Here is a 26,943-nt window from a genome sequence, read left to right as displayed (position 1 = left end):
AAAGTTTAAGAGTGCAACAGACAAATAAAATCAGCTCTCACACTTACCTAAACTGAATAAAATAGAAACGAAGTCCTTTTTTTAAGTTTAGGGTAAGAGCATAAATTATATTTTAAGGAAGTCTATATAAACATGAATGTATGCATTTATTATTTTTTTTACATTGTAACATATCAGGATAAGAGCCAAATTTAGACTGTCCTTTGAAGCCGATACTGTGTGGAGCTATAGGACATTTATAGATTGGGAAGAAATAAATATGCTTTTAGGATAATGCCAGAAAGGGAATAGCATGCCAGGTGAGATTAAACAAAGCTTCTTTGTGTCCAAAATGCCAATGATAAAGAGAGTTTTCATTCACTTAGATATGGCAGTTAACCTGAGCAGCTGGTACTGCCTACTAGCTTCAAGATGAGAGCATTTCTCCAGCTCTAGAAATAGGAATGTTGCTTTTTAATCTGTAGTAATTGCCCATGGAGTTTCTGAAAACCATAAACTGGCCCTTCATAAAGATCTTCAGAAGCCTATGCCTATTACGCTCTTATTTTTTTATTAATATGTTATGAGTTTTATATAGCAAGACTTTGGTGGGTTCATATTGGTACATTGGTTTATGTAGAGTGTTTTGATTTTGGCAAATATGAATTGTCAGTAAAATTCTGTGAAGATCCCTTGTTAAAATTTTCTAATTTGGGGCTGGGGAAATGGCCTAGTGGTTAAGGCACTTGCCTGCGAAGCTAAGGACCCTGGTTTGATTCCCCAAGACCCACATAAGCGAGATGCACAAGGGAGGGGGCGCATGCATCTGGAGTTTGTTTGCAGTGGCTAGAGGCCCTGGTGTGCCCATTCTCTCTCTATATGCCTCTTCCTCTCTCAAGTAAAAATTTTAAAACAATTTCTAACTTTGATATTAAAATATGACTTTTGAAGCATTTCATTAGTAATAAGAGGTTACGTCCTTAGAGCCTGTCTTTGTTGCAACATTAAAAACTTACGTGTTACCCTGAGATGACACAGTGAATTCCAGGTGAGCCTGAGCTAGAGTGAGACCCTACCTTGGAAAATGAAAAACAGAACAAAACAAACTAACAAACAAAAAAAAAACTTATGTGTCATCATAGGCTATTAATGTGTGGGTTAGTGTGTTCAATCAGAGATCTTTGTCTTTTGGGACCACTTGAATGCTAGTTACTCTTTCTCTCCTTGTGCTATCACGTGCATAACTTTGTGATGATGGAGCCCTTCTCTCTGCTAAGGGAATCCCAAAATCAGACGTCTATGGTCACGTCGAGGAGGAGGATGTATTCCTCTGTTGATGCGCTGGATGATGAAGAGTTCTTACCCAGGCTGGCTGGGTCAGAAGCCACTCACCAGAGTGAGAGACTTGCAGAGAAAGGAACGGTGCATCCTACTGAGATGCCCAAGGAAGATTCCCCAGCTTTTACGAAGAGACAGGACAGTGCAGCTGCCGAAGTTCCCCTTCCTCCTAAAAGCCTTGAAGAAGAGCGACTCCAAGCCCCCTTGAGCACACGGACAGAGTCGACTCGAGTTTCAGCTTCTCTCCCCAGAAGTTACCAGAAAACTGATACAGCCAGGTTAACATCTGTGGTCACAGCGAGACCTTTTGGCGCCCAGTCAAGGGGAATCTCATCACTCCCCAGATCCTTCACGGTAAAAATGCTTCCAGTTCATGTAATCTGTTCTAAAGAGCAATGAGTTGGGGAACTTGTGCAGAAACGGGAGTTACAGATACTTGATGAATAAAGTGTAGGTGACGTATATAAGACTTTTATGTAAATTTAAACTCATTAGAAATTGAATGCCGTAAATGGCAAGGATTCATGATTGATTAACTTTTAAAATTAGTTCACGTAGGGCTGGTACATTTTAAAGAATGAATAAGATGTCTGCTAAGGCAGAACATTTATATTTTAGTGTCATATTTTGGCCAAATATAACTTTTGTAGGATGTGAAATTGCCAGAACTCAGCTCTTTTGACCTACAAAAGTGTACTTTCATGTGGCTTAACCTAAATATTTTTCAGGGTCAGAAATACAGCTTTTTTTTTTTTTTGGCTTTATTCTGAGTTCTCACTCTAGATCTTAGAATATTCAACTATATGCATTTCTATTTTTATTGGAATTTTGAAGCACAAGTTTTTGCTTAATCTTGGGTTCTCACTTTGGAACTTGAGTGATCAAACATAGGAATATATGAACTTCTATTTTTATTGGGATTTGGAAGAATGCAGGATATATTAGCATATTTCTTGACAATAAAGTGATACCTACCATACATCTAACATGTTAAGCTGAATTTCATGAGAAAACCCATAGTTTTAGTATTCATATTCCTGTTAGTTCTTCAAATTTAGATGAGATGAAAAGTGACTTAAAAATGTGGAGTATTGGAGGTACAATTTAGCCTGCCTAAATTGTCTAAGAAACCCCTGAACACCATATTAAGAAAAATATAGGAATATTTCACAACCTAAAAATTAAACTTATTTGGATGATACCATTAACATAATTAAGACAAGTAGAATCAAGAATAGTATTATGAAAATGTGTTCTAGATAAGCTGTTAAATATTTATAAGATATAAAATATCTATTACTTTGTAAGGGAAAGATAAACATGAAAAGAGAATGGATCTAGAATAGAGTTGCCCATTCAAGGGAGAAGAGATTTAATAAAGTACAAATTAGCATGATCAGCCACTTAGTGCAAAAAATGAGGTCGGCCACTTTTTCACCCATCAAACTGACAATGCTTTAAAAACTGCAGGTGTTGATAAGGATATAGAAATACAGGCATTTTTGTACCTTATGGGTTACATTACCACAATTTTCTTTGTAGAAATGATATACAGATACTATGTTTAATAAAAATCTTTGATTCAGCAGGCTTTCAGAGAATCTGGACTATAAAATAAAAGCTGCTTACAGAGTGATAGAATTTGTTGCAGTATTTTATTTTATTTTTTTGGAGGGAAGGAGTAATAAAAAACCTTAAGCATGTTTAAATACCTTCAACTGAATACATTGTTGATGTTCCATATTATGGAATTTTCAAAAATTAAAAGAGCAAATTTGGGGCTGGAGAGATGGCTTAGCAGATTGGACTGCTTACTTGCAAAGCCAAAGGTCAGGTTCAATTCCCCAGGACCCACATAAAACCAGATGCACTAGGTGGCACATGTATCTGGAGTTCGTTTGCAGTGGCTAGAGGCCCTGGTGTGCCCATTTGCTCTCTGTATCTGCCACTTTCTCAGATAAATAAATAAAAACACAAAATAAAAAATAAATTTAAAAAATGCCTAGTTTGGAGTTCTCTCTGTTGATCTGCTATTAAGGAAAGCAAGTTTCAGAAGTCTGCCTATAACAATGTGTTGATTAAAACAATTCCTCCTACTACAGAGATGTATATCTGTTGGTGTCAAAGAAATGTGCCCCATGCTTTTAAAAATAGTCACTTTGCCATGGGAGGTATATGTCACTTCTGTAGCTTTAAAATCTTAATGTGTGTATTTAAACCAGACACTAAAACTAGCAGAATATGAAGTTTTAAATGTGTCCTGTATAGATGGATGATGGCTGGAAGTATAACGGAGATGTTGAAGGCATCAAGGGAACGCAGCACAATTTGGCCAGTACCACTGCCCAGAAGTCTGACACCAGCCAGCTCACTCTGAGCTCGCCCAGTGAACGAGAGGCACCCACAGGAGAAGGTGTGGCAAAGTTGCCCTCTCCGACTCTCCCCTCCTCATCTTTCTCCAAAGACCAGGCTGTCACATCTAAAGCCACACTGTCTTCCGTGACTGGCCTGGATTCAGTGTCTGACTCTGCAGAAGGGAGAAGCTCGCTCCTGAGGGAGGTTACAAGGTCCCAGGTGAGTGAGACATCGGCCCAGATCCTTGAGGATTTCCACGTGGAAGCAATCTTCCTAGCCCCTGGCGGTTACAGTGCAGGCCCATGTTTATATTAGGTGAAGGCATATTATGGTTTATTTTTTAACAAATCTTGCAGGAAGTAGGTCCTTTCCAACTCTGACTTTATAGATTCTAGATAATCTCTGGGATTTATGTGTCCAGACTTGAATCCTTGGGTTTGCGTGGAGGTTGCATTGTTCCTCGATTCACTTGTTTCTGATGCTGGACTCAGTCAATTGGATGGCTTAGGTAAAGAAAGGTGGGGGGGGGGGGGAGAGAGAGAGAGGGAGAGGGAGGGAGAGGGAGGGCACAAGCAAGCGAGCGCATGCCAAGTTCCTCTCTAAGGAAATTAACTGACCCTCAGGAGAAATTTTTAACATATATGATGGATGCTCACATCTAGGGTCATAGCATTTTTAAATAAGATTTGTAATACTAATTTATACTTCACAATGGCCACAGTTATGGGTTACTTGTTGTGTCTTAAAGGTAGTGTGGAGGGCTGGTTATAACATGACAGCTGTGAATCCAAACACTTGGAGTCCATACGAAATGTGCCATCAGATGCAAAATGAGTGGGATGTCTGAAACTTTTTCTGTTTTAAACCCTAATAGATGTCTTTCAAGGGAATTATTAGGTAATAAATGTTCTTCTAGTCTACATATAAAGCACACTGAAAGTCTTTGTGTAAATAACAAAGCTTCTCTCTTCTTAAAAAAAAATATTGCTAAGTAATTTGATATTTGTATGACTCCCTTAACATGGGGGAGCCTTTGTAGCTCTTTGGCTTGCCCTGTAATTCCCTGTGGCCTTTGTTTTCCAAAGCAAAAGAAAAAATATATAACTTGGATTAAGTTCTGTGCATGAAGTACCTTTAAGTGAAGTTGTTTGATATCACATATTTATTTAGTTTCATTCAATTTTTGTTTGTATAGAAATGCTTTAAAAGTTTAAGCTTTAAAAAAATAACTTTGGTACTATTAAGTACTATGTACCTAACAAATTTGGAAATGCAGGAAAAACAAATCAATAATAGAAATCCCTGGGAATTCTATTATTTAGAGATACTCATTGTTATTACTTTGGTAACATTTTCAAGAATGTTTTTCTATATTTGCAATATATATATTTATTTATTTATATATGTATATACTGTTCAGCTTGTAAAAGTTGTGAGCTATAAATATTCTGTTAAATTGTTAAAGAAGTAGAAATAGATAATGAGCATTCCAGGTTTTCAGGGATGAAAATAACAGCCTGTCTTCCAGTTGGTACGCATGAGGTACCAGGATCAGTAATAACAGCAGAGGCAAGGCGTCTTTTGTTTTTATGGACTGGTATGTTGCCTTCGCCTTTTCAAAGAGCAAATTCAACAGAGCAGCTTGATTAATGTGTTGCTTGAGATGAATGGACCTCCCTCAGGGTGGGACCTGAAAGGTTACGTCCACAGATTAAGAAAAGGAAGCCATGTGCGGAGTGTGGGGGTGTCCCATACTCGTTGAGAGGAGCCCAAATTAACCTGGCCCTGGCTCAGGTTTCATCATTAGTAGATTTATGCTTCTTGGTCATCAAAACTGAAATGGCATTCTACCAGAGAATGAGTCTTTTTTTTTTAAACCAGTGGGCTTACTGGAAGACTTGAACGTTGTTATATTTCATATGATGACTTGCCTGCCTATGATATTTGGACTATCCATGTCTGTATTAGGAGGAAGTAGCTTATGTTGCCTACTGGAGTCTGTGAGTACATACAAGCCAATGAACAGTGTGTAAAGAGCCTTGTACTGTACTCACCCAAACTTATTCAAACTCGAGGTTCAGAGAAGAGTCAAAGCTCAAACTCTGACTGAACCCCTAGATATCCTGGTAGCATTGTAAATGTTCCTCTGGTCCTTGTCTTCCCTCCTGTGTTCTTTGAAAATGTCTGAGCACTTGTGGATCTAGACTCTCCTGAGGTGTTACTGCTTTCCTTCTCACCTGCCATTCCCCCAACCCACGTGACTTTTTTTCAAAATTATTTATTTATTTATTTGAGAGCGACAGACACAGAGAGAAAGACAGATAGAGGTTGAGAGAGAGAATGGGCGCGCCAGGGCTTCCAGCCTCTGCAAACGAACTCCAGACACATGCGCCCCCTTGTGCATCTGGCTAACGTGGGACCTGGGGAACCGAGCCTCGAACCGGGGTCCTTAGGCTTCACAGGCAAGCGCTTAACCGCTAAGCCATCTCTCCAGCCCCCACGTGATTTTTCTATCAGTGTGTTTCCCCATCTCCCCCCACCCAAATATTTTATTTATTTGCAAGTAGATAGAGAATAAGTGAGTATGTGCATGGATACACCAGGGTCTGTAGCCACTGCAAATGAACTCTTGATGCATGTTCCACCTGTGGTATCTGGTTTAGGTAGGTGCTGGGGAATTGAACCTGTGTTGTTAGGCTTTACAAGCAAGTGCCTTAACTGCAGAGCAGTCCCTCCAGCCCTCAATGCCAGTGTTCTGTACCTAGCCACCAATGTTTATGCATTTTTACACAAAACTGGCTTCAGATTTTCTTGCCCTGCTAGCAAGCTGATCTCGGTAATTTCTCTTTTCTAAAGCCTCCAGCAGCATCGTGGGGCCTGTTGAAAGAAGTGCTAGGGTCCTCCAAGGAGCACTAAATGGCCCTCTGTAATGACACCCATTCTCTTTGTAGTTCCGTGATCGGGGTAATATTCGTTGAATGCCAACTGCAGGTCAGCCAGGCTGCATGGGGCATTATCTGCATGAACCTTTGAGCAGCCCAATGATGTTGGCATCATCATTTTTATTTTGATTCATACTTGTGAGAATTGATGTATGGAATGGCCACGTGACTTATCCAAGTCCATATAGAGAACCCAAGCAGTCCAAGCCACTATTGCCTAAATCTTGCTACATTATGAGAAAGAGAGGTGATTCAGCTGTTTCCCTTGGGCACATCGTATAGTTTATTGAGCACATCATATGCATCACTGGGTCTGTATTTTTCCATATAAGTGTTTACTTCACCTATCTTTACTGTTTGAAGCCCTTTTGTTCTTTCAAAGCCCAGGGCAACCACTTCCTTTGTGACCAGAGTATTACATCTCCCTGCTTGGAAATGAACTGTTAACTCCTCAAAGTTTCATTCACAAATTCTTCCTTGTTGCATATATTCCTATGTTTGTCCTTCACTGCTATTCTCTGTGCCTTCCTCAGTATAAATGCTCTTGCAGTTAGGGCTGCATGGAGCTGTATTCAAAGCCTTGATTACTAGCCTGAGGTATGAACTTGATTTAGGAGGTAATTTAGAGTTCTTGCTGATTCTTTAGTGTGGGAAGTTTAAGATTGAGGAGGGTTTTAGGAATGTAAGCGCTCTCATGTTATACAGCGTTACTTTAAAGAAACAAGGCGTGTAGGCAGAGGCTGATCATAGAATTGTGGTAACAGGGTGGATGTGTCGTAAAGCAAGGAGGGCTTTGTGATGGAAAGAACTTAATATGGCCTCACTTACAGTGCGCCCACAGGAATGTCCTTTCCTTCTCCTTTGCTGAGTGGTGGTTTGAATCCCTGCCTTTCCTTTGCCTCCATCTTCTCTTAGGGGTTCTGCCACTCCCCCACCATCTCTCTGGTTAGTGTAGACTGCCAGGAGAATTCTGTGGGTGACCCCCCAAAAAGTGGAGGCAGTAAGACTCCAAGTCCTTCTTCCCTTTCCAACTTGCCTCACAGATGTGGCTTTCCGAATTTTCCCCCAAACTGGCTTTGTTTACACATTTATGCTTTCTGTCCTTTCAAAGCCCTCTGCTCTAACACCCCACCCCCGCCAGGCCACAAATCTACCTTTTAGAACCTTGGATCAAGACTTTTTGAAATAGTACTCAGAAATTGAATGGTTTGAATGAAAGAAGGAAGCTTTTTTTTTTTTTAATTTTTTATTTATTTGAGAGTGACAGACACAGAGAGAAAGACAGATAGAGGGAGAGAGAGAGAATGGGCGCGCCAGGGCTTCCAGCCTCTGCAAACGAACTCCAGACGTGTGCGCCCTCTTGTGCATCTGGCTAACATGGGTCCTGGGGAACCGAGCCTTGAACCAGGGTCCTTAGGCTTCACAGGCAAGCGCTTAACCGCTAAGCCATCTCTCCAGCCCGAAAGAAGGAAGCTTTTTATATGTGCATTACTGATTCCAAACCTGAAAGAGCACCTTTAAATGCTGGGAGTATAGCTCAGTGGTTGAATACTTGCCTAATATATGTGAAGTCTTGGGTTCAAGCCCCAGTACTGCCAAAAAAGCTTTAAAAATAGGGCTGGGCTGGAGAGATGTCTTAACAGTGAAAACACTTGCCTGTAAAGCCTAAGGACCTCAGTTTGATTCCCCAGTACCCACATAAAGCCAGATGTACAAGGCAGAGCATAAGTCTGGAATTCGTATGGAGGCTCTGGCATGCCCATTCTCTATCTGTCCGTTTTTCTCCCCCCTCTCTCAAATAATGAATAAATAAATAATATGTAAATAACTGATTTTTTGAAAAAAAATAGCCAGGGCTTTCCTTACATAAGTTTAATACCATGTCCTTTACCTGTCCCCCTTACTTAGACTTGACTCTCAGTGTGGATGAAAAGCAAGCCTCTCTTCCTCCTTGTTAACCCAGGACTCAGAACTGTAAATAGTCATTGAGTGCAGAACTAGGTATGTGAGTTAAGTAGGATTGTCTTTAGTTGATCTGGAAATAGCTTAATCAGCACATGTGTTATGTTCAATATGGTTTCCATGGGGACAAAAGAAAATACACACTGAGCACCAACCACATGCTTTGGCATCTTTTAAATGTTTTGTTTATTTCTCAGTAACCTTCAAAGTCGGAAGTATTATCTTCATTTGTCCTGGCAAAGCACCTGCAATTTCGTTATATGACTTGTCCCGTGCTGGTGAAATACTTACGACACAACTATAGTTTCTCTAATCAAAAGTTTTTTTTTTTTTTTTTTAATATGGCACGTGAGGATTATTTTCTTTACCACTGAGGTAACAATGCTGACTTAATTTTGGCATTGGTGTGTTTTTAGAAGGTTAGAACCAATAAGGATGGAAGTGTCTTCTCCTCTACAGAAATAGCATTATTATTTGGAGACAGGATCTCAGTATGTAGCCCAAGGTGCCCTCAGACTTCGAATCCTCTGCTCTGCCTTCTAGGTGCTGGGGTTATGGGAACCCACACCCATAACTCCTAGTTATTATTCTTAAAATCAGTTTGAGGAAATGTAGGATATTTCTATTGATACTACCCATAACTGAATTTATTTCTGAAGTATAGAGTTTGAATTACACCAGGAAGGCACTAGGGAGCTTCCTGCAATATTAAAATATAATCAGAATGGTCAATGAGCAGAGTTCTCCACCTGTGGAGGGAGAGGGCCGATTGAGAGGCTGGAGGCAGGAGAGACAAGTAGGAGGGGACCCAAAGAGACTGAGGGAAGTCAAGGCACTGAACTAAGCTGGTAGCAACCTGTAGGAATATGGAGATGATGGGATATTTCCAGGTAGATTATGCACTGTGAACTTGAGAGCATTTTATCAAGTGTCTGTGTATGTTCAAGAGAAGAGAATGGATTATCCAGCATCAAGAGGTGTTTTATCTGGCCAATAATGATGCACTTAGCCAAGATGGAAAAACAAGAGGTGAGGGCTGGAGAGATGGCTTAGCAGTTAAGGTGCTTGCCTGCAAAGCCTAAGAACTCATGTCCAAATCTCCATGTCCCATGTAGCCAGACGCCCAGTGACCTAAGTGTGCAGTGTTGCATGTGTGCCACAAGGGGGTGCACATGTCTGGAGTTTGTTTCGCAGCAGGCTGAAGGTCCTAGCATGCCCCGCCCCCCCGCCTTTCTCTTCCAAAAAAAAAAAAACAAAAAAAAAAACACAAGAGTTGGAGAGCAGGCCTGGGAAGATGGTTTACATCAGGGCTGTTGGGCTTAGTGGCTGAAGACAGTTAGGAAAGCATGCGGTCAAGTTGGAAAAGACTGGGGACCCACAATGAGAGGAAAATAAAAAGAAAGTAGAGGGAGATGATGGGTGAGACTAAGAAGTACTTAAAGGGATGGGGTGAGGGAAGGCTGAGGGAGTGAGATCCAGTGGGATAAGGAGGACTTAGCAGGCTTTTCCAATAGTGGGAAGAGTCAGCAGAATTTGGTAGGGTGCAGACTGAAGGTGGGTATAGCAGGTAGAGGAGAAGCTTGGGAGAGTTGTATAAATGGCAAGAGGTAGAAAGGGTGCCTGCCTCTTTGCAATGAAGGAGAGCAGAGGGAATGGAGAAATGAGAAAATTTTCACACATCTTTCATGAAGGTCAGTAGTTCTAAGCATCAGAACGGGGCTGCGATCAGAGGAATGCTCCCTTCATTTTCTCACCCCACAAAGTCCCTGAAAAGTACACTATGGAACCGTGTGGGTACCAGTTCCCGGATGACCTCCTCTGTTGTTCCCAATTCTACCCGTCCAGTACTGCCTTGAGTGTCAATTTTATGGAATAAGTAACAGGCAGCGCTTAAGTCAACACATTTGTCTAATTGAGAACATTGGAGGAGAATAGTTTGGAAGATTAACTGTTTTTCCCTAGTGCCCATCTGTGGTGATAAGAGACTCTTGATTCATTAGCACTAAGAAAAATGCTTCTAACTTTGACGACACCAGTGCATAATGTTTGTCCTTAAAAATTTGGTCTTCTACTTTGGGCTCATTAGTCGGACAGTTGGAGCAATCTCAGCTTTCACTGTGTACTTCTGTTCAAATTGTACCTAATTTAAGGGAAATCGCTTTTATTTAAAAAGCCGAGTTGTTGCTGAATAACTGTTATTTTCTCTTGGCATGGATGACTGTAACCACTTGGATAGTTCACTTCTTAGTCATCAGAAATGTAGGTTTCCCACAATCATTTAGATTTTTTTTTTCAATTTTTATTAACATTTTCCATGATTATAAAAAATATCTCATGGTAATACCCTCCCTCTCCCCACTTTCCCCTTTAAAATTCCATTCTCCATCATATCCCCTCCCCGTCTCAATCCGTCTCTCTTTTATTTTGATGTCATGACTTTTTCCTCCTCTTATGATGGTCTTGTGTAGGTAGTGTCAGGCACTGTGAGGTCATGGATATCCAGGCCATTTTATATCTGGAGGGAGCACATTGTAAGGAGTCCTACCCTTCCTTTGGCTCTTACATTCTTTCCGCCACCTCTTCCACATTAGACCCTGAGCCTTGGAAGGTGTGATCCAGATGTTTCTCAGTACTCCAGTCACTTCTTTCCAGCACTATGATACCTTCTGAGTCGTCCCAAGGTCACTGCCATCTGAAAAGAGAAGGTTCTCTACCCAAAGTGAGAGTAGCATTAATATAAGGGTATAAATATTAAGAGAAGTGCTTACTGGGCAGTTTGATAAGCATAGTATATACATTTTTCCAGACATTAGCAGATGTTCCACCCCTGGGGCTCATGACTACCCCTGTTTTAAGTTTGCAGTATCAGGGATGTATTCCCTCCCATGGAGTGGGCCTCCAGTCCAATTATAGGGCAGTTGGTTTCCACCATGATAGATGTGCCACTATTGCACCTGTTGGCTCATTTTGCCTGGCTGGCCAATTATAAGGCTTGCAGTGTCCACTGTTGAGTATCTTCACTGGTGGTATCTCTTTGTCCCATTGAACTACATGTAGAATGGCTTCTTCCAGCTTTCTGTCAGTTGATCTACATGGGGGAGGTTATCAGCTCAGTTCCAGCAGGATTTCTCAGTGGCCTTGCAGCCCAAGTATGTGGAGTCTTCAGCAATAGGGTCTTACCATCTATTCCTGGTGGGAAACCAAGGGCCTTGGCAATGGCCTATAATGTTTTGGGGGCATCAGGGATCTTCCTGGCCAACAACTCACTGGAGGTATCCCATCCCTGGCACTGAAAATTTTCTAACAATGATCTGTGGCTCCCGAGTGTTCCATTGTCTGAAATCGGAGGATTCCATATGATTTATTTGCACCCTCTTAGATTTTGATTAGCCCTCCCTCCACCTTTCCTTTACTCAATCTCTTCTCCTGACCTCATGCTGGGCTTTTTCACCCCCATTAATCTATTCTTCTACTTACATATATACAATACCAACCTATTAAGTACCCTCCTCCCTTCCTTTCTCTTCCCTTTATATCTCCTTTTTAACTTACTGGTTCCATCTAGTTCAAAAGGCAATTCCCCTGTTACCTTTGGCCCCCGTAGGATACTGACTTGGTTAAGTAAGTCAACATCCTTCCTGAAATCATTGCTGAATCATGTTCGCCCATGGATGTCGTCATATCTGTGTTCCTAGGCCAGGAGCCTCAGGAATGATCCAATGCAAGAGCCTAGCATTCTACAGAAATTCCCTGGGGCTTCCATAGTGGAAAGGCTGCACAGGGGTAGGTGTGTGTGTGTGTGTGTGTGTGTGTGTCTGTCTGTCTGTCTGTCTAGGAGGAGGTGGTCTGCCACCTCAAACCATCACTTACCTTAACCATATATGTATAACTGGATGGATGGATTGTTTTTGAGGGGAGTTGGTTGACTACAAAAGATTGTCATTTGAAAGTAGGATTAAAAAAATTATTTGAGAGAAAGAGGGAGAGAGAGAGAAAGAGAGAGAACGGGCATATCAGGGCCTCTAGCCACTACAAATGATCTCCAGACGCATGTGCCCCCTTGTGCATCTGGCTTACGTGAGTCCTGGAGAATCAAACAGGATCCTTTGGCTTTGCCGACAAGCACCTTCACCGCTAAGCCATCTTTCCAGCCCAAAAGTAGGATTTAAAAAAACTTGTTATTGCCAACTTTCCTGAATACAAACAATATAACCATAATCAAGTAGGGTTTTGAAAACAACAAGAAAACATTGAAAACCAGTGTTCTCGTGGGAGGGAAGGCTTCAGTGACATGCACGTGACAAGCTGATGTTGATGGAACATCTCCAGTAAGTTTTGTCCTTGTGACCATCTTCCTCAACTTTGTAGTGTCCCAAGGATTGACACAGCAGTGCTTTCTGCTATTCATCATGTTCAGAGATTTCTTCATTTATGAACTAAAAAAAGCCATATTTTTAGGGGCAATTTATTTCTTATCTAGTGTAGTTGTGGGGCTTTCCCCTGTGTGGCTCAAGCTGTCCTCTTTGGCTACATTTGGAGAAAAGGATGATACACACTTGTTGTCTCCCACAGAGTATTTTTTTTAAATGGAGTTTGAGACTATTTATTAAAACTCCATCCCATCTTATATTCCTCAACTAAGAAATCTCCCTTAGTGGTTTGGCTCTCTGACCTGTCGTCTGTCATTCTGTCCGTACGTAGCATGGGATTCTGCACTTTCATTGGCTTTAAGTCAGATTTTGCGTGTGGGTGAGTGGGGAGAAGATGATCACTTTACTTATTTTCACTGAGTCGCCTCTAATTTAAGTGTGTGGTGGTTTTGTTTCAGGAGAGGGACTCACCAGTTTTTCTATCCTATTATTAGAAAAGTCATATTATATTCAGATTGATACTCATCAGGCCCATTATGAAATGGTCATTATGATGACATTATGATGTCTCTATTTAAATTCTTTTTCAAAAGGCGTCTGGCTAGAGACTTAAGTTATTAACTACACTTTTTTCTTGCTGGAAAAAAAAAAAAATCCTGTAGCCACCGTTGAGGAGTCAGTAATTATTTTTTGAGAACAAGGGAGATTCTTCATTCATTTTTGCTTCCCAGGGCGTTAAGTGCCGTATCTTCCACAGAATAGATGCCCAACAACTGCATGTTGAACAAGTGAATCGCTACGTGGTGTCAGAACACTGCTGTGTGTCTATAAAACTAAGCAACTGCCTGTTTCCTTATCTAATACCTTCCTTCTTTTTCAGGTAGTTCTTATATGTTATTATATTTTTTTATATATTTCTCTGGATATTTTCACTTGAATTTTAAACTTGGGCATAGAAAAGTAGAGGCAGAATGATTTGTTTCTTGTCCAGATGGCCCTAGGTTTGGATATAGCAGCCTGGGGGCATGGCCCGGGAGTGCAAGGCACTTGTCTGCAAAGCCTGCCAGCCCAGTGAACGTGTAAAGCTAGAGTGCCCCGTGTGTTGGGAGTTCACCGTCCCAGCTGGCCCTGGTGTGCCCCGTGCTCTTGTGCTTGCACACACGCTCACAAATAAACAAGGCCTGGAGAGATGGCTTAGCGGTTAAGCGCTTGCCTGTGAAGCCTAAGGACCCCGGTTCGAGGCTCGGTTCCCCAGGTCCCACGTTAGCCAGGTGCACAAGGGGGCGCACGCGTCTGGAATTCATTTACAGTGGCTGGAGGCCCTGGCGCGCCCATTCTCTCTCCCTGTCTCTATCTGCCTCTTTCTCTGTCGCGCTCAAATAAATAAATAAAAATATTTAAAAAAATAAACAAGCATAATTTTTTTTTTTTTAAAGAAAATAAAGTAGTGTTGGGAAGATTTTTGCTTTAACAGGTGAGTCTAAGTTCTTTATAATTAGAAAGCAAAGAACTAAAGGACTCAGCCAGGAAATTCATACTGTTGTTTACCCCAACCAATTGCAAAATGCCCAGACCATGAAATATGTTTCAACAAAGGTAATTTATCATGGAAAAGAAAAAGCACGAGCCGGGCGTGGTGGTGCACACCTTTAATCCCAGCACTCGGGAGGCAGAGGTAGGAGGAATGGCTCCGTGGGGGTTAAGCATGCTCATTGCATTAGTGTGAAGGCCTAAGAGCACCTGAGTTTGTTCCCCAACACCCACGTGAAAAGCTGAGTGTGACCACATATCTGTAACCCAGTTCTGTTGGGGGTGAAGACTAGAGAATCACTGGGGCTTGCTGGTCAGCCAGTCTGACTTAAAAAAACAAAAAACAAAACATCAACTCCAGGGCTGGGGAAGATTGCTTAGTGGTTAGGGCACTTGCTTGCAAAGCCAAAGGACTCTGGTTCGATTTCCCAGGACCCACCTAAGTCAAATGCACAAGGTGGTGCATGCACCTGGAATTTGTTTGCAGTGGCTGGAGGCCCTGGAGGCCCCATTTTCTTTTTCTGTCTCTACCTCTTTCTCTCAAATAAATACATAAATAAAATATATTGTTTACTTTTTATGAGAAGTACAGCCTTTTTAAAAAATATATTTATTTGAGAGACAGAGAGAATGGGCACACAGGGCCTCCAGCCATTGCAAACGAACTCCAGGTGCGTGCGCCCCCTTGTGTATCTGGCTTACATGGGTCCTTGAGAATTGAATCAGGAACTGTTGGCTTTGCAGGCAAATGCCTTAACTGCTAAGCCACCTCTCCAGCCACACCCCAAAAAAAAAAATATATATATTTTAAACCAGCAACTCCAGGTTCAATGAGAGACTCCGTCTTAAGGAAACAATGCTCAAGGGGGCTGGAGGAGGTTACTAGGTGTTCTTCTCTGGCCCCCAATTGCATGCACACAGAGTGCATACCTCCACAAAATATATAATGACTTTATGGACATTTGTTTCATAAAATGATGTCCTAAGAAATTCCTGGACATTGTAAGGTGTATTTATGTGTAGTTTAGTGCAGGAGGTAGAAATAGAAGTCTACCTTTTGTCCAAGAGACTATTGTTCTTGGCCCATTGTGAGCTGATGCTGTTTCAAGGAAGTCGTGGTCTTTCATGCAGGATGTTCTGAGGGTTAGTTTCACATGGGAGATGGAGTTCTTCACTTTGTAGCATGGGGAGCAGTCCCCCACTCCCACCCACCTTCACTGCCAGATCCTCGCGTAACTATATTGTGCCAGGTAAAATGTTCAATGTGAAGTGCCTGCTAGGAATTAATGGTGAGTTCTATATGGAATCTACTGGTACCTGGATTAGGTGCCTGTTCAGCTCCCTGTCTGATTCAGTTACCTAGATGTAATGCTGCAGGTAGTTTTGTTTTGTTTTGATTTTCAGCATGCCATCTTGAAAATAAGTGATTTAAATCACCCGACTTCATTCATAGACAATGAGTAAATAGTTTGTAAATCAGCCTCAATTGTATAGTGGGCAAAAGCCTAAGCTTTATCAATGGCCAACTTACTCAGAGTATTAATATGAAGAAAAGTATTTACCTAGGGTAGATTTGTCCTTATCCTAGCTGGACAAAGAAAATCAACCCAGTGGTAGTTTGTTTCTATAAGTAAGGCTTTCTCACCCCCGAGGAGGAAGGAGCAAAGCTACACGTTTGCCATGCTCCAGTCCCTCGGGTGCACCTCGGTGCAGCTTTCCGTCTTTCATGGATAGACTTTCCTCCACGTGGGGGCCAAGGCCACCTGATACCAGCGTTTCATGTTTTGTTTTCAGGATCAGTTCAGCGATATGAGAATCAGCATAAACCAGACACCGGGCAAGAACATTGACTTTGGGTTTACAGTAAAATGGGATTTTTCTGGGATCTTTGTGGCATCTGTTGAAGCAGGTAAGTGCCTAGGTAGAGCTGTGCTGCAGTCATCTTTGTTGTCCCATGAGGGGGCGGAGGGTGCAGAGGTGACTGTGTTTGGTACAGGCAGACCTGTGTGAAAGCTGCATCTCAGTCCAGAAAGGAGAGGCCTCCTCTGCTGGAGACCATTAATTGGAGTTCCCAACTCCCTGGTGTTTGTTATTCTTGCCGACTTAGTTGTAATTTTAGTTTTGAACGGTCTCAAACTTGTAACTTTGGATAATTTGTCAACAGTGTAAGCTTAATTTCTGGAATTTTTACTGTTAGTATTTAGTCGGAGAGTTAGAGTGAAATTCCCCTGGTCACCTGTGTTTTGTGGCAAACCTATCAGTTTTTATTTTTATTTTGTGGTGAATTGACCTTAAGGTGTCAAACATGGTAGGGAAGTGTCCTAACAGAGCCCTGACTCTCCAGCCCAATTTGCTATATTTTTTTTGACCACTGTTAATCTGTTGTTTATGAGTATCTTCAGTATGTTTGGGAAGTTTTGCAAATTAGCTGTCCTATTCCAGGTTAAATCAAGAAACTGCAGAATATAACTGCAAGGACTGAAATTAAAATAAGGGCTCTCATATTTGGAAGAAGGTCTTAGCTTGCATATATTTGCCTATTAATATTGAATATCTCTTTTAAATTTTAAGATTTATTAGGTAATGAATGTGAACATTGATTTCTTTGAAATTACAAGACAAAGTAGATAATGGTACTTTAATTGTAGCAGTAATTTAAGGAATCATTTTTTTTTTTTAACTTCCTTCCCAGGGTGCTCAACTAAAGTTCAATATATTTCAGGGTTTGAATTTAAAATTACTTATTTTTATCTTTAGGAAGCTGAAACATTTTATTTAGTAGGTGAATTTATCATTTATCCTCTCAATGTTAATGAAGTTGCAGGCTTTGCTATTAAAAAAATGCCTTTGGTGAGTCAGATGTTGTAGGCGTCAAATATTGTTTCTTTTTTACAAAGAGGATTAAGAAGTTTATAAAAAAGAAATAGTTACTAGCAGAGCATGTTTTTTTTTTTTTTGTTTCAATTGACTATTTAACTTAATTTATATTATTTAGGTAGCCCAGCAGAGTTTTCTCAGCTGCAGGTAGATGATGAAATTATTGCCATTAACAACACCAAGTTTTCATACAAGGATACAAAAGAGTGGGAGGCGGCCATGGCAAATGCTCAGAAAACTGGAACCCTAGTGATGGATGTCAGGCGCTATGGGAAGTCTGGTGAGTACCTTTTCTTGCTGCGTGGCTTTCTAAGCTGGGAAACGGGTCTTTGGCAGGTGATTATAACAGTTTGCTTTATTAATTTTTTAAAATTCATTTTAGCTATTTGGGGGCTGAAATAGGGATGAATCACAAACAATACTCCTGAATATTCGGTCTAAAAGCACTTCACTAGCAAATTTACTGAATTCTATATGTGGACTGACTTAATTAACAGGTCTAACTGGATGCAAATGTCAGTCAAAAGTGAATCTATCTGTGTTTGGGAGTCATTCCTAATAATGTTGATAATAAGAACGACACTATCGTTTAACTTTCTCTATAATATTATAACTGCACTGCTCTAAGAAAGAACCTGGTAAGCTGTCTTCCCATGATTTGCTCTCAGAGAATTTTCAGTCTGCATTCTCCACAATCGTGTTTATTAGTTACAGGTTGAGTTCGGTGGGGAAGGGCAGTAAGTTTCCTCGGACATGCCAGTTTCTAATGCCAGTGCATTACCTAGTACTGGTTTAAGGGAAAATTCAGCAGGTTTGCTAGTGTTCATTACAAGCATGATTTAACGTTTACATTTTGGGAAGGTGGTCTGTTGCTAAAAGCCCGAAAGTCTTCATTTCTTTCACACCCTACCTGATTTGCCTGTCTGTCGTACGTCTGTCTGTCGTCTGTCTGTGTACATTTTGTCTCTGTGCATTCAGTAACTTGATTCTTTCCATCCCACCATTTATGTGTACTCATTCCTTGATCTTCATGTGCCAATCAGACTGGGGCAAAGACCAACTTTCCCTGCCATTCACACGGCATAAAACCCTCAATCTCACCAGTATGGCTACCAAAATTATAGGTTCACCCGAAACAAAGTGGACTGATACAACTTCTGGAATTTACCACTCAGACAAGTCTTCGAGCCTGTCAATAACCACTGATTTCTCTGAAAGCCTTCAGAGTCCTGTAAGTATTTTGAGAAGAAGGCACTCTGTGTGTGTAGAGCAAAGCAAGAATAGAAGTTAGAATTTGTTTTGTTTGAGCAATTTTGATATTACAGAAAACAAATAACCAGGCTATATTTAATTATGGGACTAAAATGTAGTTTTGAAAACATAAGGTGTCATTTATTAATAGCCTGTTATTAGTAAGCTATGTAATAGTATCATCAAAGGTCCTACAATGTTGTTTTGCAAGTATTTCTCACCAATCTTTAATTATTGCAGCCATGTCTCAGATCTTTGTGAATGTGAACTAGTAATTATGTAGAATTACTCACGATAAATCATCTGTGCCTTCTTTAGTTTTCACTGGCAGCATGTCATCATTCTGTGCCACATAAAACTTCAGAAAGCATTTTAATTATTGGAAAGGTGAACTTGATAGGTAGAATTACATATGTGATTTAAGACATAATCAGTTCCATTAATTGATTTAAAAATTGCAATGCAGAAGCTTTTCTAAGTGTCAGAACAATACAAGTTTACACAAGTTTTGAAAACAAATGTGGTTTCCATTTACAAACTGTTTTTCTGCTTAAATCAATAATTTAAACTTTTGAGTAAACTTTTGTAAGGAGATATTGTTCAAGTTTGAAGGCAAGGTTTAAGTGTTAAATAATCATAAGTGGCTATTTTGTAAAACTATTTATTGGAGAGGTGAGGGAGGAAAGAAAGAACACACCAGGGCCTTTGGCTGCTTTAAAGGAACTTTAAATGCATTCACCACTTTGTGCATCTGGCTTTCCATGGGGTTAGAGGAATTGAACTCAGGCTGGCAGGGTTTGAAAGCAAGTACCTTTAAGTACTAAGCCATATCCCCAGCCCATATATGTCTGTTTTCCTTACTCCTAAATTTAAGTCAAATAGACTGAGGTCTATTTTATCTTATATGTCTGAGAACATTAATGACTAACTAAACTTGTAATCAGCCTTGCCTGTAGCTAGTTCACTAATCCTTCTACAAGTATTAAAAAATAATGAAAAAAAGCACATTAAGTTTTCACTACATGTAAACAGTTATAAGAAATGGATCAGTATCCCCCAAAGCCCATCTTATTTAGACATATTTTCACTTGGGCTAGAGAGATGGCTTAGTGGTTAAGGCGCTTGCCTGCAAAGCCAAAGGACCCAGGTTCAACTCCCCAGGACCCACGTAAGCCAGATGTACAAGATGGTGCATGTGTCTGGAGTTCATTTGCAGCGGCTAGAGGCCCTGGTGCACCCATTCTCTCTCTCTCTCTCTCTCTCTCTCTCTCTCTCTCTCTCTGCCTCTCCCCCCCCCTCAAATAAATAAATAACAATAAAGTATTTTTAAAAAGAAATGTTTTAAGCCGGGCATGGTGGCGCATGCCTTTAATCCCAGCACTCGGGAGGCAGAGGTAGGAGGATCGCCGTGAGTTCAAGGCCACCCTGAGACTACAGAGTTAATTCCAGGTCAGCCTGGACCAGAGTGAGACCCTACCTTGAAAAACCAAAAAGAAAAGAAATGTTTTCACTAGTGAGAAATGGATTATTTAAGTGCAAAAGTCCAGTTGGAGAGAACGTTAACGAGCATGCCATCTTTCTAGTGTGCTGAACCCAAAGAAATCAATGGAATTCACGAGGAAAGCAACACAAGTTCTGAACCAAAAGGTGAGCTGCGCCTTTTAATTACCTAACGTTTGTTCTCAAGGACAAGCCATAGTTCTCGAGCTCTGTTGTAAAGGTTACTATCCACAAGCGAAAGAAAAACTGATCCTCTGCAAGTGGAAACGAGCAGGCGGCTGCACAGATCCGATGGCAGCCCGCTGGAAGGACGTCAGTTCCAGCAGCGAAACCAACCGCTCAGGAACCGCACACAGGACTTGGGCAGCATGATCTGGAGCCCCGGCTGCCTCTGGGCCTAAGCCAATAAGAAGAGGTTTACCCGATGCCAGCTGCTTTCCGGCCGTGGTGTGCTGGCAGAAGGATCTTGGTTGAATACAAAGCGATGAATGAAGTCCCTTTTCCCCTTGAGTGTTATGAAAGGAGCAAGTGTATGGGCAGCTGATCCTAGCCGAGCAATGCTGGGGGCCAGTACCTGTTCGTCCCACTCACCCTTATGTGTAAGGAAAAAGAAGGGAAATGCTGCAGTTTTCATTCTTTTGGTACTTTTGCCCCTCCACGTTTAGCTATCTCTCACACTGTGCTAATCCTCAGGCATACCAAAAAAATAAAAATAAAATAAAAGAGAGAGATGTCTAGGGGCCACATAGGCAAGCAAAGAGACCCAAATAAGATCAGAGTCTTTCGCACTGAGGCCAAGGCACCAGCAATAGGGCTGCAATTGCACAGGCTTTGTTACCATTAACACCACTATCTTCCAGCTTACAGATACACGAATAAGGTCAGTGCCAACCTAAACATGTAGATTTGCCTGCCGTCACTGCTGATCTGTCGTCGTAGTTCATTTCTAACAGAAGCGACTGCATTTCAAGCTGTTTGTCTTTTTTAAAATAAATTTTAAAATAAGCAATACTTGGTTTACTTCACCCTAAAATGAGGGGCCCCAGGCCTGCTCTGCAGTGTTCTCAGCGGGGCCCTGTTGACGAGACACTGTTTAGTGACTGCGGAACCTATGCAGACCTTGAGGATTTTGCTTGGATAAGTCAACCACTATCAAACAGTAATCACATTTACGTCTTATGCCATGGTCTTGTGACACTTTTATGAGAAGCCAGGTTATGTTTTCTTTTTCTTTCTGACTGAAGTCCAGGTTTTTAAAACTTAAGTCACTAGGCATACGATCTTGAAAGGTAGTGTAAAATACTCTAGTTAACTTTAGCATTTGTTTTCACTTGACCTTTAGGTAATATTTATTTTGTCACCCTCTCCAATAGTTTTTGGTTACCATCCATCAATGTAGTGAAAAGTACTTTGGTAGAGGTAGTTTTGGATTGATGAACCTAAGGAAAAAGTGTGAAATTTCATTTTGCGAAAGTTCTGCAATCTAGCACAGTGGTGTGGTTTTCGTTTTTGTGAAAGTACAATGCTTCCCACTAAAATTAATTAATGAAAGTGTTGGTTCCTTTTACTAATGTTAGTCTAGCATATAGTACTAAAATATGTTGTGTGTGCCTTGAAATAATTTGTATCTCCTATGGCTGTCAGTTTTGTCATCTAAGAAAAATAATATTGTTGCAATTAGAAGAGGGTATATCAAGTACTACTTGCCAGTGGTGAGAAGTTAACATGAATGACATGCTGTTTGTTTTTTATTTTTTCAACTAGCATCTGAACCCATTTCTTTGAGAAACTTAAAAAGACGATCACAATTTTTTGAACAAGGTAAACCACAAAGCTAGCCATGGACTTGGTCTTACTCTCTGCTGTTCCTTGTGGTCTGTGGTCCTGGGCTCCGAGCCTTCCATTTGACTGTCATCATGATCCAGCAACATAACACATTTCCGTTCTTTTCCTAGGATCATCAGGCTTTTCTTACAGTTCATGGGTCTACCTCTGTGGTAATGGGTCTTTGTGTGTCCTTTGTATACCTCTAAAGGTGTTTTCTCTTTTAACTTTGTGCAAAAGCAAAACAAAACACCAAAAACACTGAGATGCTGTTAACGCACCTGTCTTTCCACTGGGTAACAGTAAGAAATGAGGACTTTTCATTTATGCCTTACTGCTTCCTACAAACCGCACAGCATTAGATTACACCAACACCTGTTTGGTCAACTTTTAAAAACCTGCCTGGTTTTGGTGTGGGAAATGCTGTTAATAAACAACAGTGACTTGCATTGGAAATCACCAGTGTTGGTGTTGTTTGGCAGGGCTGCCTGCGATGTGTGTTGCATGTGGCATTTCTCCTCCTCCACACTTGTCTAACCTCTGTCTCACGAATGTGGTTTCCACTCTTGTTCTGCTCTGCAAAACCTAAAAGGGACATCTGACATCTTAGAGGCAATGGTCACGAGATTTACTGTTGCCATCTAAAATGTTACTGTTTCTTTTTAAGGTTAATGAAATGTTTATAAATTCATCTTGTAACACGATACCTACTGGGTTTGTGTCTGTTGTGTTAATTGTCTAATATTCTTTTCTATGATGTATTATGGTCTCTTTTGACCATAAACAGAAATAGCTTTTCAGCTATGCATGACTATTTGTATCAATATTCTTAGTGCTTTTGATTTTTTTTTTAAACTAAACTTCTCTTTTACTATGGCTATGTAATTGAAGTGATATTTTACCCCTAACTCAAATGGGCTGAAACAAAATCATTTATTTTCTTTCTCTATTCTAGTTTTCTTTCACTTTTCATCAATAAGCTATTTGAAGTAGGAAAATTCTTCTAAGTATTAAAGAATTTGTTTAAAAGTTACCTGAGAGCTAATGTTTTGGGAAGAGTTGAAAAGATTGCATTATGATATGTTTTCTGAAATTGTACTTTTTTAGAATCATAGTATAATGTTTAGATGCACACTCATTTAAGTTAATAGTATTATCTGGGCATCATGTTATAGGCCTCTAACTCCTATCAGTAGGGAAGACGCCCGAGAGTTTGATGCTAGCCTGGGCTAAATAGTAACACCCTGTCTCAAAAAAAAAAAAAAACCAAACTGGACATGGTAACACATACATGTAGTTATTCTAGCACTTGAGAGGTGGAGGTCATCCTTGGCTACATCGACAAGTTTGAAGCCAGTATGAACTATATGAGACGTCATCTCAAAAATAATAATGTATGCTCATAGCTGGGCGTGGTGGCGCACGCCTTTAATCCCAGCACTTGGGAGGCAGAGGTAGGAGGATCACTAGTGAGTTTGAGGCCACCCTGAGACTATACAGTGAATTCCACGTCAGCCTGAGCTAGAGTGTGACCCTACCTCAAAACAAAAAAAAAATAATAATGTATGCTCATTTACATATTAAACTTGAATACTCAAAAGTTTCAAACATAATAGGAGAGGAAGGAAAAAAAATTCTTGAACTTGCTTGTTGCATTAGCATATTTAGAAAAAGTAGTTCATTAGCAGGAGGATCCGGAACGTAAGACTTGCCACTGTCTTATTGTTGATGAGTATTTGCAAGTCATTAAATTTGGTATTATCTTGTAACATTTGAGACACTTTCTTCCTCCTAAGCCAAACTCTGAGTTAATGCTCAAGTCAACAACAAGCCTTAACTCTTCTTCAGAAAGAATCATTGAGACTGCTCTCGTACCTAGAGTTCAAGGAACCTGTGTTTTTACTCTGTTGTTCATAAGTTTGAATTTGGAAGATGAGTACAGATGGAACTGAGTGGGGAAAGGATTTAGTGATGGCTGCTTGAAAGAGAAAATTGATACATGTGGCTTACTGGTGTAGAGCTAGCTGGTGACATAACTCTCTGGAAAGAATTGTCTTGTGGAAGTGGATATTTACATTGTCTTTTCCTTCCCTCCTTGCCCACACGCCGCAATGCAGGAAGCTCGGATTCTGTGGCTCCTGATGTAAGTATTATTGTTTTGTCGCTGGGCATAAGCGAGGGCAGCTTGGTGGGCCTGAATTAATGCACGGTAGCATTGTTGCATGACGTTGCATGAGCATTGGTGAGTTAGTGGTACTTCCTAGCTGAAAGGGCTGTTGTTGACATGTAAAACCACATCTTGTCTGATGCTGAGTAAGCAAGTGTGAGATGAATAACTGATGCCGGTGAAAGTGGTTTCAGCAAATGACTTAATGACATGTGTTCTCTGTTTGCATCCCGTAGCTTCCAGCTCCAACCCTCAGTGCCCCAAGTCGCTGGGCATGGGATCAAGAGGAAGAGCGGAAGCGGCAGGAGAGGTGGCAGAAGGAGCAGGACCGTTTGCTGCAGGTGCCCCTGCGTGTCCTTGGTCAGGAGGAAGCAGGATTAGGGTTCATTACTCTTCACTGGTCCGTGGTGACCAGTGTTGAGAAGCACATTTGAAAAGCAGAAAAAAAAAAAAAAAACAGCTAACACATCCTTTCGCAAATTGTGCAGTATTCATTAAATCATGACTTTTCCATGTGGAAGACTCGCAGGTACCCTAAAAGCATCAGTGATTACCTTCAGGAGTACCCTGGAGATAAAGAGGTTGCAGGCAGTCCTGTGAGGCACGTAGATTGAGGACTTGGTTCCTGTCCGTGGAAGACGAGGGTCATTGGAGTCATCCAGTCTCCTTGCCACCAGCTGGGAGCCTTGATGAATCAATCATACCTACAGTAATGGGTAGACAGGGGCCTTGTTCAGCATATCTGCTCTATCCTGTCATATGAATTTCAGTTCAACCTAAGCGCTTCTGCTTCAGGGCCTACAATCTGATGGGCTATGTGAACATGAGACCGTCGTCTTTAAAAATTCATGTGAATGCAACACCCACAATCCTCATGGAGGGAGACGGGGAGCAGGCTAGCGATGGTACCATCCTGGCTGGTATACACACTACCTGCATAACTAGTTTAAAATAAATAACGTGGAGGTTTAGAGATGGCGCACACGTTCAAGGAAAATAATCTGCTGACCGTGAAAAGCCAATGTTCGTTAATTCTTGGCTCGTATGTTTGTCGTAGGAAAAATACCAACGTGAGCAAGAGAAACTGAGGGAAGAGTGGCAGCGTGCTAAGCAGGAGGCTGAGAGGGAGAACTGCAAGTATTTGAACGAGGTAGCGTTGGCAAATGCACCTGCTGGCTCTCTCCCTTCTTGCTATGGCGTTGGCAAGAACAGGATGCTCCATTCCTCCCCTTACTGCCACACCTTCATCTCTGTAGCTTTTGGGGGGAAATGCCCTGATCTGTGATATGTTAAGAGTTTTGCTTTGATGTCTCAACCTCACCCTTGCTTTTGCTTTTGTTGTTATATCAATGAGATGGTTTAAGCTTACTAGAACTTCAGGGTTTTTTTTTCTTCTGTCACCTCATTTCCCTGGCTTTTCTGCACTGAAACTTGATCTCACTGGACTTCTGGGCTGCTCTCATTGATTTCAGCTAGAACTGAATCTGTATGTGTGTGTCGTGGTAGAGCTTCAGACGTTGATGGGGTTCTTTGTCCCCTGGCCACACAGGAGCTGATGGTCCTAAACTCGCACAGCATTTCTAGGACCGCGCGGGAGCCCATCGCCACCTGGGAAGCCACCTGGAGTGAGGGGTCCAAGTCTTCTGACAGGGAAGGAACCCGAGCTGGAGAGGAGGAGAAGAGAACCCCGGAAGAGGATGTTGCTCAGGAGGACCAAAGGCAGAAGCTGCAGGAACAGCTCGTTCTCGAGCAGGAGAGGAAATTGAAGGAGCAACAGTTTCAGGAAGAGCAGGAGCTTCGCGAGCAGCAGGAAGCTGAGGCCCAGGCCCAGGCTCAGGCTCAGGCCCTGGCACAAGCCCAGGCTCAGGCTCAGGCCCTGGCACAAGCCCAGGCCCAGGCTCAGGCCCTGGCACAAGCCCAGGCCCAGGCTCAGGCCCTAGCACAGGCCCAGGCTCAGGCTCAGGCCCTGGCACAAGCGCAGGCCCAGGCTCAAGCCCTGGCACAGGCCCAGGCTCAGGCTCAGGCCCTGGCACAAGCCCAGGCCCAGGCTCAGGCTCTGGCACAGTCCCAGGCCCTCCAGGATCAGGCCCAGGCCCAGGCCCAGAAGCACCATGCCGAAGAGCAGAAGCACCAGGCAGAGAGGGAGAGGGAAACATCTGTCAAAATCTACCAGTATAGGAGGTTTGTTCCCATACCTGCTGGGCACCAGGTGGTTTCAGTAGACTTGGCCTCTGGGTGGCCACCTTGCTGTCTTCTCTTTCCCATCATCCTTCCTCTATCCATGGGAAGCATGCCATGCAGAGGAGCCTTATTTAAGCATCAAGCCAGTCACTTTAATTCCCTGCTTGGCCCTTCACGTGGTTTGGTTTCCTGTCATGTTAAAACACCATCCAGCATCCTCACTACAGCTCAGAAGGCCTGTCTGTGTAATGTCTTCACCCTCATGTCTACCCCTTAGCGCTAACACTTCCCCTGTTGAATCTGCAGTGGCCTCCTTTCCTCTTGAAAAAGGCTTAACATCCTCTCTGACACTGGGCTTTCGTGATCTGATCCCTCGAAAATGCCTTTCCTCACATATTCACAAGGCTTATTCATTTGATTCAAATGTCTCTTCCAGCATCATCTCCTTAGCTTTCTAAGAATATCCAAATGATAATGTGTTTCATCCCCATTTCTTTCTATTCCCGTCAGCCTGCTGTATATGCCTGCATTTGTTTTGTCTCTTGGTCTGAATGCCTCAGGAAAGTATGTTACAAGGCCAAAAAGTTAGTTTTGTTTACTTCTGTAGCCCTAGATCATGACCAGGTCTCAGTAGATACTCACAGAATGAATGGAGTGTGTAAATGTG

At 41.7% G+C, this 26,943-nt stretch overlaps 1 protein-coding gene across 7 annotated transcripts in view; it reads left to right on the top strand.

The window, feature by feature from the left end:
* Lmo7 (LIM domain 7) overlaps window positions 1-26,943 on the top strand; it is a 263,869-nt gene that overhangs the window by 219,524 nt on the left and 17,402 nt on the right. For 4 of the 7 annotated variants that reach the window (XM_045145096.1, XM_045145101.1, XM_045145102.1 and 1 more), the window contains 11 exons: window positions 1,257-1,671; window positions 3,586-3,891; window positions 16,271-16,385; window positions 17,472-17,633; window positions 18,478-18,584; window positions 20,188-20,251; window positions 21,869-21,925; window positions 24,046-24,071; window positions 24,332-24,436; window positions 25,153-25,245; window positions 25,645-26,276. In XM_045145096.1, coding sequence (XP_045001031.1) covers window positions 1,257-1,671; window positions 3,586-3,891; window positions 16,271-16,385; window positions 17,472-17,633; window positions 18,478-18,584; window positions 20,188-20,251; window positions 21,869-21,925; window positions 24,046-24,071; window positions 24,332-24,436; window positions 25,153-25,245; window positions 25,645-26,276 — 2,082 coding nt within the window. Of the gene's footprint in view, window positions 1-1,256; window positions 1,672-3,585; window positions 3,892-16,270; window positions 16,386-17,471; window positions 17,634-18,396; window positions 18,585-20,187; window positions 20,252-21,868; window positions 21,926-24,045; window positions 24,072-24,331; window positions 24,437-25,152; window positions 25,246-25,644; window positions 26,277-26,943 lie in introns of all 7 variants that reach the window. The other 3 variants (XM_045145095.1, XM_045145099.1, XM_045145100.1) reach the window with 1 other exon arrangement.

Source organism: Jaculus jaculus, chromosome 3 (genome assembly GCF_020740685.1).
Source record: "Jaculus jaculus isolate mJacJac1 chromosome 3, mJacJac1.mat.Y.cur, whole genome shotgun sequence".
Taxonomy (NCBI): Eukaryota; Metazoa; Chordata; class Mammalia; order Rodentia; family Dipodidae; genus Jaculus; species Jaculus jaculus.
This window is presented reverse-complemented; position numbering and strand designations above follow the sequence as displayed.